At 40.1% G+C, this 14,850-nt stretch overlaps 1 protein-coding gene across 1 annotated transcript in view; it reads left to right on the top strand.

The window, feature by feature from the left end:
• Positions 1-14,850, top strand: part of WDR70 (WD repeat domain 70) — a 331,125-nt gene that overhangs the window by 422 nt on the left and 315,853 nt on the right. Inside the window, exons 3-5 of the mRNA XM_019517943.1 lie at positions 50-133; positions 1,842-1,947; positions 7,283-7,493. Coding sequence (XP_019373488.1) covers positions 50-133; positions 1,842-1,947; positions 7,283-7,493 — 401 coding nt within the window. The remainder of the gene's footprint in view (positions 1-49; positions 134-1,841; positions 1,948-7,282; positions 7,494-14,850) is intronic.

Genomic DNA, 14,850 nt, shown 5'->3' with positions numbered 1-14,850 from the left:
GCGCTGCGGAGAGGCCGGGGCGAGCTTGTCCTTGTCCCCGTCCCCGCAGGGAAAAAGGCGCGGACCTTCGACCTGGAGGCGCTGTTCGAGCAGACGCGCAGGACGGCGGCGGAGCGCAGCAGGAAGGTCCTGGGTAAGAGGCGACTCCTCCGTGCCCCCAGCTGTGCTCGGCTCCAGCAGCCCGCGCCCAGGCTCCGCGGGAACGGTCCCCGCAGGTCTCTGGGCCACGGGCTTGGCACCCGCCGGTGCGCGAAAATAGCTGGAAAGTGGAGGAAAGGAGGCAGTGAAGAGACCTCGGCACCTCTCCTCTCCTCTCCTCTCTGTCTGCTGCCCTGTAGCAGCTGCTGTCAGGGAGGACGTCAGCAGTTTGAGTGGCCCTTATGGTTAACATTACAGCCCCCAGGATGGTGGGGCTGGTTGCTCTTTGTGGGCCTTCAGCTTTGGATTTTGCTTGAGGACTCCCTGGTCAAAACTAGTACTCGCCCCGCAGGCACAGTGCAAGACCCGATGTAGAGGGAGGGGATAGGGCTAATGGAGGACGGGTTGAGATGTATGTTACATCTCGTTAAATAGAACAGTTCTTCAATGTATAAGAAATCTTCACATTTTTATACCAGGCCATCTAGAGCTGTTGATGTCCTGGGAAGAATATCTCATTCATTTCAGTTTAGGAAGGAAATAGGAAAAAAACTGTTTCCAAGTGAACTACAGCTTTGTAGAGAGTTTTGGATTGTTGAGTCTTTGTTTCACAAGGAAAGGAGCATCTTGTGACTCTTCCCTTGGATTCTGAATGGTGAATGTTTTGTAGAATGGTGAATTTATTGCATTTTGAGATCAATTAGAAGGTTGACATTTAGTTTAAAACTAGGCTTTGCTTCTAATCTCATTTACAAGCAACTTACTACTCATAATGCTGCTTAAACAATAGGCACCTTAGATTGCTCTTTTGCAGGAGCTCCTAAAACTTGTATAAGAAAGGACTTGAGAGCTACACTTCTGTCAAACATCCTGTGGCTTCGTCCCCAGAAGAGGAGGAGAAAATCAGTAGATTCTTCACAGGGTGAAATTCCGTAACCCCCTGCAAAGATGAGGGTTTCCAAGCTAGCCAGACTATGTACAGCCTCAGCAAATAGCTTTCAGAATCAGCTACTGCAGCGGGTCAGCTGTTTGTTTCAGGTTTTATTTCAAAGGACTTCACTTATCTAGTCAGCTGCACAGGACTGCTAATGAACTCCAACAGATCAGAGAAACTGTGCCCTCTGAAGTAAAAGCTGCTGCATGGTGCAAGCCAATATGAAAAGTCTGAGTTATGCTATCTGTTCTTGCTCAAGTGTAGTTCTGACCACTCTCTGAATTTGTGTGGCCACTTCAGTTTCTTGGCTGTCCCTTGTACTTAAGCTACACTTAACTGTTACATACTTAAATAAAAATGGGGAAGTGAATTTTATTTTCATTTTTGTGGGATGTATTCATGGAGACTTTTTCCACAATGACCAAAACTGCTGAGAGCCATAGCAATATATTTTCATTTGATCATGTATTTGGCATAAAGGTAATGACATCTGTTTGTATTAGATTTGTAGACTTAGTTCCCTATCTTAGGAAGCTCTCAAATGTTTTTGATAGTACTGAAAAAGTACACATGCCCCTTATTATGCCCACAATGTGCTTTTGAACAGAAAGATACTGCATTAGCTGGCAGTGGGAGGGTGTTCAGTATTAACTTTGTCTGAAAATGAAGAAAATAGTTTTATTGGCTCTCAAAGAAGTCCTGCACTTAATTATTTTATATAATGAAAAACTGAAAAAGACTTAACAGCAATGGTTCTCTCCATATTTAGAAGCCCGTGAAAGAGAGGAGGAAGAAAAAGAATTTAAAGGCCAATGTGATGATGCAGCAGCTTCAGGCTCAAATGTGGTGAGCGCTGGTTCTGCAGTAACTTCCAGGTACCTAGATAGATTGCATCATCTTACGATTTGTCTGTATGAAGAGCTTGAGACTTCGAATTTCTGAGTATGCGACTATGCAAACTGGAGGTTGTTTCATTGAAAATCAGAAAGCTTGGAATTTCTAGAGGTGCATCAGTACATCGGTTCATATCATATCGGTACCGATAAAAAGGAAAATTGACATAATCGGCTTTTTCTGGCTGATGTGGCTGATAATATCACCAATAAATGCCACGTGTTGGCAGCTTGGAGAGCAGCGTCCGGCTGGTAAGTTTGTTGGTGTGTGAGTTCGTGCCGAATTATATAAGGACTGAATTATGCACAGACTCAGACCTGGATGTTCAATTTAAAACTTTTATTGTTTCACAAAGTCATAAACTAAGGAGGTCTGTTGGTTCACGAGGTTCCCAAATCAGGCCCTTGCTTTCTAACCTGAAGGCTAGGTGCAGCTGCCCGATTCAGTAGTCTCAGAACTGGTCAACAGCTCAGGTAAAAGGAGTCCCTTATCTTTTTTAAGACAAAAGATACAAAACTGTCCACACTCTGCTCTGAGTGAGGCCTCTAACATACTTTTTCTATTACTTATATATGATAACACACATACATATGGATTTCTAATTCTAACCTCTATTGGTTACTAGTTAACCCATCTATATTATAATATTTTCCAGACTGCTTCAATAATAAGCGGTTATCTTTCGTCATTGCGGTGTAGCCATGCGGTTTCTGTAGTTCGCAATAGAAGCTGCGTGCTTGCAATTTTTATCAGACTGTCATCATTCTTATTCAAGGGTCAGATGATGATTACCAGAATGTCAACCGTTGACTTCTCAACCTCCTTGAAGCACTGTGGGAGTTTTAGTAAGTTGTTAATTATGCTAGGCCTTGCTTAGCATGAGCACCATCTCACAGTTGGGGGGAAGGGGTGTGGGGGGGTAGACTACAGCCCCTGCAGTGAGGGAGGAAGTGGGATGGGGATGGGCACCTACAGACTTACCAGCTGGATGCTTCTCTTCAAGCTGCTGGGCTCCATATCAGCAATCAGATTGGTACTGGCTGATATGGCTCGTTAATAATCGGCTATTGGTATTGGCCCAAAAAATCTTTATTGGTGCACCCCTAGGAATTTCTTAATATGGTCTGTCAATTTGTAGTACAGGGTTCTCTGCACATCAGTACTGGATAAGAATGTAATTTACTAAGCTACACGATACATTGCTAGTCTGAATTTGTTGCCTGTTGCATATATTAAAACAAACTTCTTTTATCTGCATATTGCTTAAATGCTTAAACCACTCAAGTTCATTGTTAGTCCTGCTATCTACTTTGTAACTTAATTGTACTCCAGTTAAATGCATTCTAATGTACTCCCTTTTAAATCCATAGGACAGAATGAAAGGGAAGCAGTTATCAAAGGCTCAACTGGAAACCTTAAAAATAAGTCTCTTTTGCTTCTTGAAGATCTATCTCCTCTAACTTTTCAAGGCTGTTAATGGTAGATTCTCAACTATTAAAAGCCTTGAAAATAAGGGGAGCTCATTTTCAGGGCTGCTATTAAAAACTTTGAAAAGAAAGAGGACTAATGAGTTTGTGGGCTGCTGGTATATAGCACTGTCAGTGCTCTGATACTTATGTTTACAGTAAGTTTGGATAAATATATATTCCAAGCAATGTACCTGTTTTTCTTTTTTTTTTCATTGTGTATTAAAAAAAAAAAAAAGCTCAAAGTAGTGGGTAGCGTATGTAAGTAATATATAACAAACGTATTGGTGAAGCCAAGGAACAAACAACTGTTCCTGCCATCTATGATTTGAAATTAAATGTATATAGAGATTGGAAAATAAACTAAAATGCATTAATACACCCACAAAGATAGTCTGTAAACACCTACACAGACACACATGCACATTGAAATTAAAATATGTCTTTTTGTATTGGATGCCTGGCTCTGCCTACTTTGGACTCTGTCTCTTTCAGCTGTTGGTTGTAAACTCCTCATACCTTTCAGTGTGATGTAAAATTGGAACCTGATTTTCAGATTGCCCATGATTTTCTATTTTATAAATAGAATATAATGCCTATAGAGACAGAGAGCCAATAAAGAGTGTATGTCATTGTACTTCAACCTAACCTAGACAAAGAGTAAGAAGATTGGTAATTCAGTCCTTTGTCCCCTCTACTGGGACTACCAAAACTGCACCTAGTGTGTCTATCTCTATGGTATAGATAACTCATTTCGGAAATAACCAGCCCATTCTGCTGTTCATCAGGTACTAAATACCAAGGAGAAACAGCTACTATCTTTATTTCATTACCAAGTCAGTCAAACCTGTCCCACTATATTTAAAAAATGTGCAGTTTCTAGAAAAACTGCCACCTTTTGTAGGGAATGGCCACAGTTGTTTTGATTAAGATTCTTAAACTGGCAATGGTAAGAAGAGTTGAACTGTTAAGGCATTCTCTCTATAAGCATTAAGAATTGGGTTCTTGTGAACACCTATGGAGGGTTCTGTGTGCATTTGTGGGTGGGTGAGTGGCAATGTTTGGTGTCAAGAGCAATGCTTCATATTGAGGACACCCAGCCTTATATATAAGCTAGCACCTGTTTAGTTTGCAGTTCATAACTGGAAGGAGTGCTAGGATATCTCTCAAGTTCATTCACAAGCTGAGATGCAGAGATCTGTCTCTTCATAATTATGCAGACTAAATTATTTTTAATGCTAAGACAACTTGCATGTGTTAATTCTTGTTTTTAAAAGCTCACTTGGACATTGAGAGGGTGCTGAGCAGTCTTGTTTGCTTTATTTCTAAACTTGTTTTCATTGTTAAGATATTAGTAATTTGCACACTTTTTATGGAAGGGTGGGTAGAAGGGCACCTTATGGACTAACTGAATCAGAGATGCCTATGCTTTCTAGAGCAGCAGCTCTCTTAGTTAGATACTACTATGATGTTACTACTCTCTTGGGAGCATAAATTTTAGTTAATGCAATCTTTGTGTACCTGTTTCAGATTATTGGTTTTGTTTTTGTTTTTTTATACCAGTGAACTGTTAGCACTGGTTATTAATAGCTGTTGTAGAACCAGCAGAGGGAGTGCAAGAACACTTAATAGCTCCTCTTTGAGCTAGAATTGTGTCATTTTACATGCTTGTGAAAATTTTTCACTGACCAAATGATGCGTTCTGGCTGCTTACGCGAATTCCATAGGTATACCTTCTATTGCATCTCGAGTAGAGCCAAGGAGGTGATCTTCCCCCTCTACGCGACGCTGGTCAGGCCACAGCTGGAGTATTGTGTCCAGTTCTGTGCGCCCCATTTCAAGAGGGATGTGGACAACATGGAGAGGGTCCAGAGGAGGGCCACCCACATGATCCGGGGACAACAGGGCAGACCCTACAGTGAGAGACTGCGGGACCTGAACCTATTCAGCCTCCACAAGAGAAGGCTGAGGGGGGACCTGGTGACCGTCTATAGACTCACTAGGGGGGACCAGAAGGGTTTGGGGGAGACGCTGTTTCCCCTAGCGCCCGCTGGCATAACAAGGAGTAATGGGCACAAGTTGATGGAGAGGAGGTATAGATTGGACATCCGCAAAAACTACTTCACAGTTAGGGCGGCTAGGAGCTGGAACCAACTTCCAAGGGAAGTGGTGCTGGCCCCTACCCTGGGGGTCTTTAAGAAGAGGCTGGATGCCTACCAGGCTGGACTCATTTGAGTCCCGTTTTTTGTTTCGGGGTTTTGTTGTTCTCCCGCCCTGGCGGGGGGTCGGGCTAGAAGATCTACTAGGTCCCTTCCGACCCTAAATCTATGAAACTATGAAACTATAAATGGTCACTAAATATGGTATTTAAAATACAGAGGCCATATCCTTAGCAGATTACTGAGGATGAACTGTGTGATCTAGTGTACTTACTTTCTGAGTGTTTGTGAAGTATACAGGCAGTCCTTGACTTAGTGTTTCGAGTTACAACATTTCGCACTTACGTTTATAAATTGGCACCCCATTTCAACTTTACAATCCACTTTTGACTTCCACCACTTGATCCGATGCGATGCAATGCCATGCCAGTGAAGAAGTTCTCTGCGTCACTCATCTCCCTGGAGAACATCTGTCCAAATTTCCTTGGACACTTTCTTTAAGAAAGCAGACAAGACTCCAGAAAAACCTGCAGCCAAGACTCCTGAGAAGACTCCAGCCAACAACCCTTCAAAAAGTCCAACCAGGAACCCTTCAAAAAGTCCAGCAAAGTCACCTCAAAGAAGTCCTTCTGAAACGATATGATTGCTATTTACAATATAAATACATTAATGTAGCTATGTTATTCATCTATAATTGATTGAGTACAAAATTCTGGGGTATTTTTGGTGAAAATAGGGTATTGGGCCTTGGTTCAGGAACCAATCCCCCATTTATAATATTGTTTCTCATGAGAAAATTGGTTCTGAGTTGCAACATTCAACTTAAAACATGGCTTTCAGGAACCAGTTGTGTTGTAAATCCGAGGACTGCCTGTAATGTAATGTTCTCTGCTTGACTCTGGGTCTGATATTACCATTTCGATTTTTTCTTACTTACCAGGAATAAAATGGCTGCACAAAAAGCAAGGCCTTAAAGAGTCAAGTCCATAAAATTATATAAAATGTAGTATTTCTATGACTGCTGATAGATGTGGTAGGGGGAACCCTGCGCTTTACTGGAAGAAGCAGTGCGTTAGTTTGATGTGGCTCCACAGCATCTGTATAAATCAAGCATTTCAGTGAGGCTTTTTTGGCGCTTTTATCTAATAGCTGATTCAATTGACCATTAGATAAAAGTGCTAAAAAAGCCCTGCTGAAGCACCTGATCTATACAGACATTGGGCGAGCTAGGTCTAAGGGAGTGCCTCTTTGCATGCGCTGGGAGCGTACCAAGTTTAAAGTAAAGCACCTTTTTTTATATCTAAGCAGCCTATGATTGTAGACATTGAAAACCAGATTAGTAATTTGTCACCTTTACATATCAAATCCTTTTGACTTTTTTCCTGTTGTCGTCTTGTGCAGAGATTTCTTGGTTGTTAGGTTTAATACACATTTCATTATTTCCTTACCTGCGTACTTCACTAAGATTTTTTTTTCTATCTAGGTTCTTGCAGTATGCCATCCTATAGTAGCGTTCAGTTTAAAAATGTTTTCAAGATGGTGATAGACTGCAATGACTAGAATTTCTGCTATTGCCTTCAGTAGAAGCAAACTCCAGTGCTGATGATTTTTGAGAAATTTGCTTAAATATATTTTGACAAAGGTATGCTGTGTGCTCCTTAAATAGAACTTTTTATGATTCTTTTGCACAGGGATACAGATAGTAATGAAAGTGAAGCTAGCTCAGATGAAGACTTAATTGGTCCTCCTGCACCATCCCAAACTGCTATTCAAGGCCCAGCAGTGTGTTCTGATGATGATGATGATGACGATGATGATGAATTAATTGGACCACCACTTCCACCGGGGTACAAGAACAGTGATGATGAAGAGGATGATGATGAAGTGCAAGAGGAAGATAATGTAAGTTGTTTTTCCTGTAAATAATATTTAAACACCTTTTTAACTTGCTGCCCAGATTTTCATCTGTAACTCTTAGTCTTTCCTAATTTTCCTGTGTATAAATGTATGTAATGAATTCCTTTCAGCTTTTTGCTGTTTATAGGTATACACCTGATAGTAACTAGAAAAGAGAATATTTTACATGAAGCCTCTTTAATAAAAAATGATTACTTTAAAAATATAAACCTATCCGTATATGTCATTGTTAGCAATCCCAAATAACTCAGCAGTACTGACCAGGGACAAAGGAGAAGCTAACTAAGGATATGGCTGTGTATTTCAGGTTTTCAAGTACTCATCTTAAACAGAGAGAGAGAGATTCTAATATTCTAGCAAACGCTTTGTGCCCTGCTTTTAAATTGTCAATATTGCATTGCAGAATCCTGACCATTTAGTGCTTTTTTGATAGATTCCTCCCAGAAGACTGTAATGGCACTTAACAACAGGCATGGGAGTTAGAGGTACAACCGCTGAATCAGAACTTCCTAGACCTTAAATGCTAGAGACTGCAAGTGGGAGAGGAACAAACCCTGGTCATAGCCATTTCACTCTCCCTTTCGGCATCCACTGTCTGCCACAGTGTGATGCAGGAGACTAGGCAAGTTGGACCTATGTTCTGGCCTAGTAAATGGCAGTTCTTGTGTTTACTCTATAGAAAGAAAACTAGGCTGTTCTTGCAGGTTTCTTTGACTTACTTTAAATTTAAGTTCAGTTTTATTTCTAGCTGTGTCTAAATTATAAATACAAAAGTCACAGTACCTGTGAAATCATTTCTCCTTATTTATTTTCAGTGGTGTTTATTTGTGAAGTGGTATATGTAATTCTTTTCCAAGTAAAGGGGCACAAACCCAGAAGGCATTATTTGGCCAAAAATGCAATGTACAGTAAAATCTCTGTTATCCGGCTTCCCCAGGTGTAAGGGGATTGTTGGTTATGGAAAAACTCCGATTATCTGAAATAACCCAGCAGTGTTTTCAGATAATGTAGGGAGGGGAGGAGGTGGCAGTAGCTGCATGCAGAGCAGTGGCAGCTGCAGGTTGCAGTGTAGAGTGGTGGCAGAGTGGTGCTTAGTACAGAGCAGTACATGTGGAGCAACTGCAGCACAGCCACCACGTGCAAGTTTTCTTCCCCCTGCCCCACATCTGGCGGAGCAGACGGAGTGGTGGGGGGGTGTATGTGGCAGCAGCTGCATGCAGGGCAGCAGCAGCACAGGGTGGTGTGTGGTGGCCACTGCTGCCATGTGCAAGCTTTCCCCCATCCCTTCCCCACATCTGATCAGAGATTCTGATTAGTAAAGTATTCCAGTTAATTAAATGCCAGATAGTGGAGATTTTACTGTACCACTGTATTGTTGTTTTTCTTTAAAGCCAAATAAATAATTGTATTGCTTGTTGGGATGGCACTGGTAAATTTGGGAATTAAATTGGGTATTTCAGAAGCATATAGTTTCCTTTTCATCGTACTCAGTAGCACTTACAGCAATGAGCTCCTACCAGCAGAATGCATGTGGTTTCAAAAGCCCAAAGTTTGGTGTCTTTTTGTTCTCTTTTTCCATAACTCCTTAGACTGAACATTTTATGACAACTTGGTTTCACCTGCTTTTTCAAGCAGGTGGTAGTTCTGTGATAGTTTCTCACTCTATTCTAGTTATTGTTAAAAAAAATAACCTGCTTGTCCTATTTTATACATGATCTGGGGTGCTGAAACATGAACATTTAAACCATAATTTAGTTTGCGTGTTCATAAATTTTGACCCAAGGTTTAGGTTGGTTTTAAATCTATAAGACACTTTCTCTCATACCTACTTGAGGTATCATGATATGTAAGATTAGAACTCACATGAGAAGAGTCTGCAGGGCAGACTTCAGAAGATTCCCGTTTTCTCAGGTTTGATAAAATATTTCACGGCTTCAGAGACTAACCCAGTAAAAGTACAAGTAAATACTCTCATGTAATAATTTAATTGTTTTCTAAATTTTTCTGCTTACAGTGTGAAGCATGACCCATACTAGTCATCTTACATAAGTGGTAGAAAATTCTGCAAGATTGTGTGGAATTTCAGTTTGTTTCATTGGGATATACTTTATTTATCACTACTACTGTTCCCTTGAGAGACGAAGAAATTTGTTGGGCTTCCTTGGTCATAAATTCCCATATTCTGGGGACCATCTGTGTATATATTTTTTACCCCTTCTCAGCATCTGTCTACCTCACACAAGAACAGAAAGACGTGTGCTTTCATGAGCCCTTTTCTGATGGCTACCCTCCACTTGGGATGATGGCTTTATGCTGTGACATAGGCCTTGTACAGATATTCAGTTTCTCCTGGGAGAGGAGCTGCTTTCCCAAGAGACACCATGAGTGTACAGATTGTCCAGGCATTTTTCTCCCAGATTAAAATGGCTGCTCTAGGAAAAATATAACCTGGGAACAATCATGGTTAAATTACTTCTTGGAGAGAAAGGAGCCTGCAGACCATGCTGCGATGTACATGGAGCCCCACTCTAGTTGAACAATCTTCAGGGCCTCAGCATTCAAACGTCTTTACATGTGGCTCCAGCTAAGTTTTTCTACCATAAGAACAAACCTGGGAGAATTCTCCCAGATTATTTGAATGTGTGTACATAGCCAGATTTGGCTGAAATTAATTTCAGGCTCTGTGTTGACCGACACCAAAAATCCCATTTACTTTGAGCTGGAATGATTTACTTGAGACGTTGTGTCCGCTGCTATGTATTGACAGGTTTCACTTGCTGTGCAACAGACCCTAACACCCATCTGTAATTCTTCCCCTGAATTTCAGGCTTTCTGCTTCATTCAGACCTTAGGAAGTCTTACTGTAAATGTTGTGGCTTTACTAGAAACTTTATCCACAAACAAATAAAGCATAAGATAATTAGAATTACCTTTACTGTCTTTGAAACTAAAAGCGTTGATGCCAAGAGAAGAATATTTTTATTTCTGTGTAGTATTGGAATTTTAAACAACAAATGGTGAACAATTAGGAAATGAGGAAATAATAGGTATGGTTTTTGGGATGTCTCAGATGGACATCAGATTAACAGGAGGGCTAGGTGACACTCCAGGTTGAGAGGGTGCCAGTCTTTGCCTTCTTTTTCTCTTGTCCAACACCAGGAAAATAAAATTGAAGGACATAATATGATGAAGTAAAATAAACAACCTACAGTGAGAGCTGATGACTCTGTACTCATTGTAAAGTGATACATTTAAAAAAATCCTTTGCCTGCTCTGCACAGGTGTTTTGATCTTGTAGCAGGGGCTTTTCTGTCTATCATTCTAAATCAGGTTTCTTTGACTATCCCCATCCTCCTTTCAAACTGTTCGTATCCTCCTCTGCTGTCAGCACTTCTGAAGTTTGTTACTGCTTTGCAGTACTGAATAATTGAAACCACATGTGGTGGGGAAAAAGAAAACTAGGCTTGGGAAATTAAGTTGTGCAGGAATCCGTACTCTCACAGGAATGGAAGGCTCTGCTGTTAGTACCTTTAAAAATTTTCAGGATGCACTCTGCTAAATTAAAATAATATAAACTCTCAATCATGTACACAGCAGTTAAAAACAAATTTAAACCTCATGTCTCCTAATGCTTTTTACTAATATGCTACAGAAGTGTGTATTATCTTCATAGTCTTCTATTACTTACCCCAACTTTCCCTGCGCATCTTAATATCTGTCATTCTCTATTCTCTTTCCTTCCCCCTTTTTTTTATCACAGCAAAATTTTGGAAGTACAAACTCTAAATCTGTTTCGTTCATTTTCCTTTTTTATTAATAAGCAGCAAATGGTGGTTGTGGTATCAACAGTGAATAAGTGTGGGTGTTTTTACAGAGTGCATTTACTTATGTGCCTGAAAATAAATTAAAACTGGATTTTAAACATAATACCTAGATTATTCCTCAATATTTAATTATCAGAGTATTTTGCATGTCAGAAAAAATCCTTGCAGATCTACTTCAGTGGTAATAATAATCAACATTTTCATTTTCTTCAAAATATTGTAGAAATCTTATACCTCACAGTGCTCACACTAATGTTCTCACTAGAAGTTCTGTTGTACTCATTTAAAGGTGAAGAAACGATTGCAAACAGTTTGTGGACTGCCCACACTTGTACAGCCAAACCTCTATCAAAGCAGCTGTTAACATTTTAAGGAAGCCTGACTTCTAGCTCCAGTTTATATAGACCTTTCATCTTACGTGGTTATTAAAGAATGGTGTTTTGGGGTGGAGTAGTGGTGTTCCTGCGTATAGTCAACTAAGGTCTCGATGTGAAAAGTGTAGCTAACCCTTCCAAAAGCAGAGAGGAGCTGGGTGTATCATTGATATGTGACAAAATACTTCATATAATTGTCATTTTTAAGTCTGTTGGCAGAGGAGAGAAAATGCATTTTCAAGCAAGAAGTATTGGTGTACAATAAGCTGTAATCAGTAGAAACGTACAGTTTCTTTCTATAAATTCTGGCTACCCTGTCATAAGCTCCACTGGCAAACCACTAAGGCCTCAACATTGATCTTGGCCTTTGTTATAACTGGAACTGAAGATGTGAAATAATGCTATAGTTGCCATCTGTATGGATAATGCTAATTGTATCTGTCTCCATTATAAGCCAAGGAAGTAACTGCATTGGAAATGTTCTAGGAACAAGGGTGTAGCTCTTTATATGCAGATTTGTCAGTTTGGTGACTATTGTGCTCTTTACTGTGTAAATAGAGTAGTTTTATTAAGCATACAACTGTCCAAGTTTTAGAATTCAAATGATAGTAGTTAGTGCTGTACAAATTATTCTGTCTGGGTATGTTCTCACTGCCAAGTTATAACAGGTTTTCTTGTAATCATGGTATTTGTTCGTTTTGGCAGGATGCAACTAAATGCTCAGCATACAAGTAGATGATGGTACAGGTTTAGGATAAGGATAGCACTTACTGGGAAGTTAGAAGATGCATTTCCTATGGGACATGTGCATGTACATTTTTAAGAGGTTGTAGAGATTTCCAAATCACTGAGTGAGATTTCTTATGGTACAGAAGCTTAGGAAATGAAGAGTGAGTTAATAGTGGTGAAATGGAACCTCTTGGTGTGCTGCGTACCATTTCCTTGTTGGTTTCTATCAAAGATGGCTGAATTTTTGTACTGCTACAGGTGCATACTAGAAGTTCTTTAGGATGAGGTATTCGATAAATGTAAATAATTTCTAGTAGTTGTGTAGTTTGACTTGATAGCTGCCATAATGTTAGATAGGGGTATTTTTGACAGAATTACCAATAGAACTGGCCAGATAGGTGGATTTTGAGTTTGTGTGCAGTTTCTTTTTACTTTCTGCCTCCACAGGGGAATGAGAAACTTGCTTAGTGGAATTCCTGCTCTGTCTTGGGAGAATGCCAATCAGAAAGTGATGTGCTGTGCCAGCTGACTTCACCTTTCAAATCTGATTGGTTTTTCTGAGTGATCACCTTCTTTGCTCATTGATGGTGTAAAATCCTAGAAATACTTTGGCCCTGCCGTTCTGTTTGAGTGTTCATTTGAATGAAGGAGCTCACATGAAAGGACTACCTATGATTTAAAAAAATACAGTATCTGGAAACCTAGGTTGAGAGATCCAGAATAAAGAAACCTAAAATGAAAAGTTTTAAGACGCAAGCTAAAATGTAAATTTTTCTGAAGTGGTGTAATTTAAGGTTGTATGAACTACAGGCAGAGCTTTAAAAATAATCCAAGTAGATTTGCTTGAGAATAAGCAGAAGGGCAGAAATGTGAGACTTTTAGGGGTATCAGTTTAAACAGTTAATTTGTAACTGGGAAAACTTTGTCATCATGGATGCCAGAGGCCTTTGGGGTTCAAAGCCTCTCCTTACTGCTGTGCCTGAACTCACTTATTTCCTTTCCTGTGAAGGTAATAAGGAAACAGCTGCACTTCCCTGATTTCCTGTTGATCGATTGGTGATCACAATAAAATCCTCTGAGCCTCAAGAAAAGCAGGTGTTGATGCTGTGAGAATTCCTTGATCCCTTTTTCCTGATTATATATCAGCCTGTTGTTGGGGCTAGGGGAGCATGTCAGGGTGGAAGCTAGGTGACACTTAAAGGGTTGATTCGGGTAAATGAGCTCTGTTAGTTCCAGATGGATTTTGGGACAGATTCTTTATTCTGGTGCAACATTTTTATGATGCACTTCCACTGAAATAAACTTAGAGATGTTTGACTGTGAAAGAAGCTAGTTGTTTTCTTGAACAGCCTGTAAGCCTCAGGCCTGGAGACCTCTAACAGTTCATAGAATAGCTGTAGCACATGTCAATGATACTGGGTTTATTCTAGTACCCTGCCTGTATGTCTTGACTCTGAGCTTAGAGACAACTTCTAACAATGGGAGGGTTGTTCTTTCTCCATAGTAAATTGAGTTGTTACTTTCTCCACTTGGACTATCAGTAGTATACATTTTGGTGAGATATAGGCTTCTATGTGAATCAGTATCACACACGTTCATAGCAGCCCTGATGCAATGGAGGCTGATCTAAGACTAGCCAGCCTACTTGGAGCAGGCTATTGAACAGTTATTGGAGCTACTACATTTTAATAATTACTAGCCCAAACTGGAAGTTTTCACACTTTATCTAATGTTTTTCTGAGAAGATTAATAATAGTTTACAACTGCTGAGCATTCTGCCTTGAACTGTTTTGAATCAAGGTGTTTATATTTTTTGAATAGCTTAATCCCACTACATTATTATGTTTATGCAGCTGCTGTCTTGACTTGCTTATCAGTACTTTTACTGGAAATAAATAATACCAGATGTAATTGGGAACCTGTCAAATCTTAATGAAATCCTGTGTTAGTATTCCTGCAGTTCATTGCTATATTGGCTTAAGAAACTTATAACTAGTGACTATTTGACATATTATAATTCACTTCTATCTTTCCTCCCACTACCCCAGAATCTAGAAAAACAGTAACAGGTTATTTGTTTGTAAATACTATAAAAATGTTTGGTTTTAATTGTCTTCCTGTGGCAAACTACAGGAATCATACAGATTTGATTTCCAATCAAGGGTTATTGGTTGTAGATGTGTTGGTCTAAGGACATAGGTGTCCCGGAGTTGGTTAACCAAGCTCACGGTGTCACGGTTGGGCGGCCGGGTGGTGGCTATTGGACACGGAACAGGCGGGATTTTTGGCGATGGAGTACTGAGCGGCACGGAAGCGTGTGGTTTCTTAAACAAGTGGGATTTATTCAACTTACGCTTTTGAGGCGTAGGCAACGATCGTCAGTTACAGTAACAATGAACAAACAGAGGGGTCTGT

This window comes from Gavialis gangeticus, unplaced genomic scaffold, assembly GCF_001723915.1.
Source record: "Gavialis gangeticus isolate Ggan-Ray unplaced genomic scaffold, GavGan_comp1, whole genome shotgun sequence".
Classification (NCBI taxonomy): domain Eukaryota; kingdom Metazoa; phylum Chordata; order Crocodylia; family Gavialidae; genus Gavialis; species Gavialis gangeticus.
This window is presented reverse-complemented; position numbering and strand designations above follow the sequence as displayed.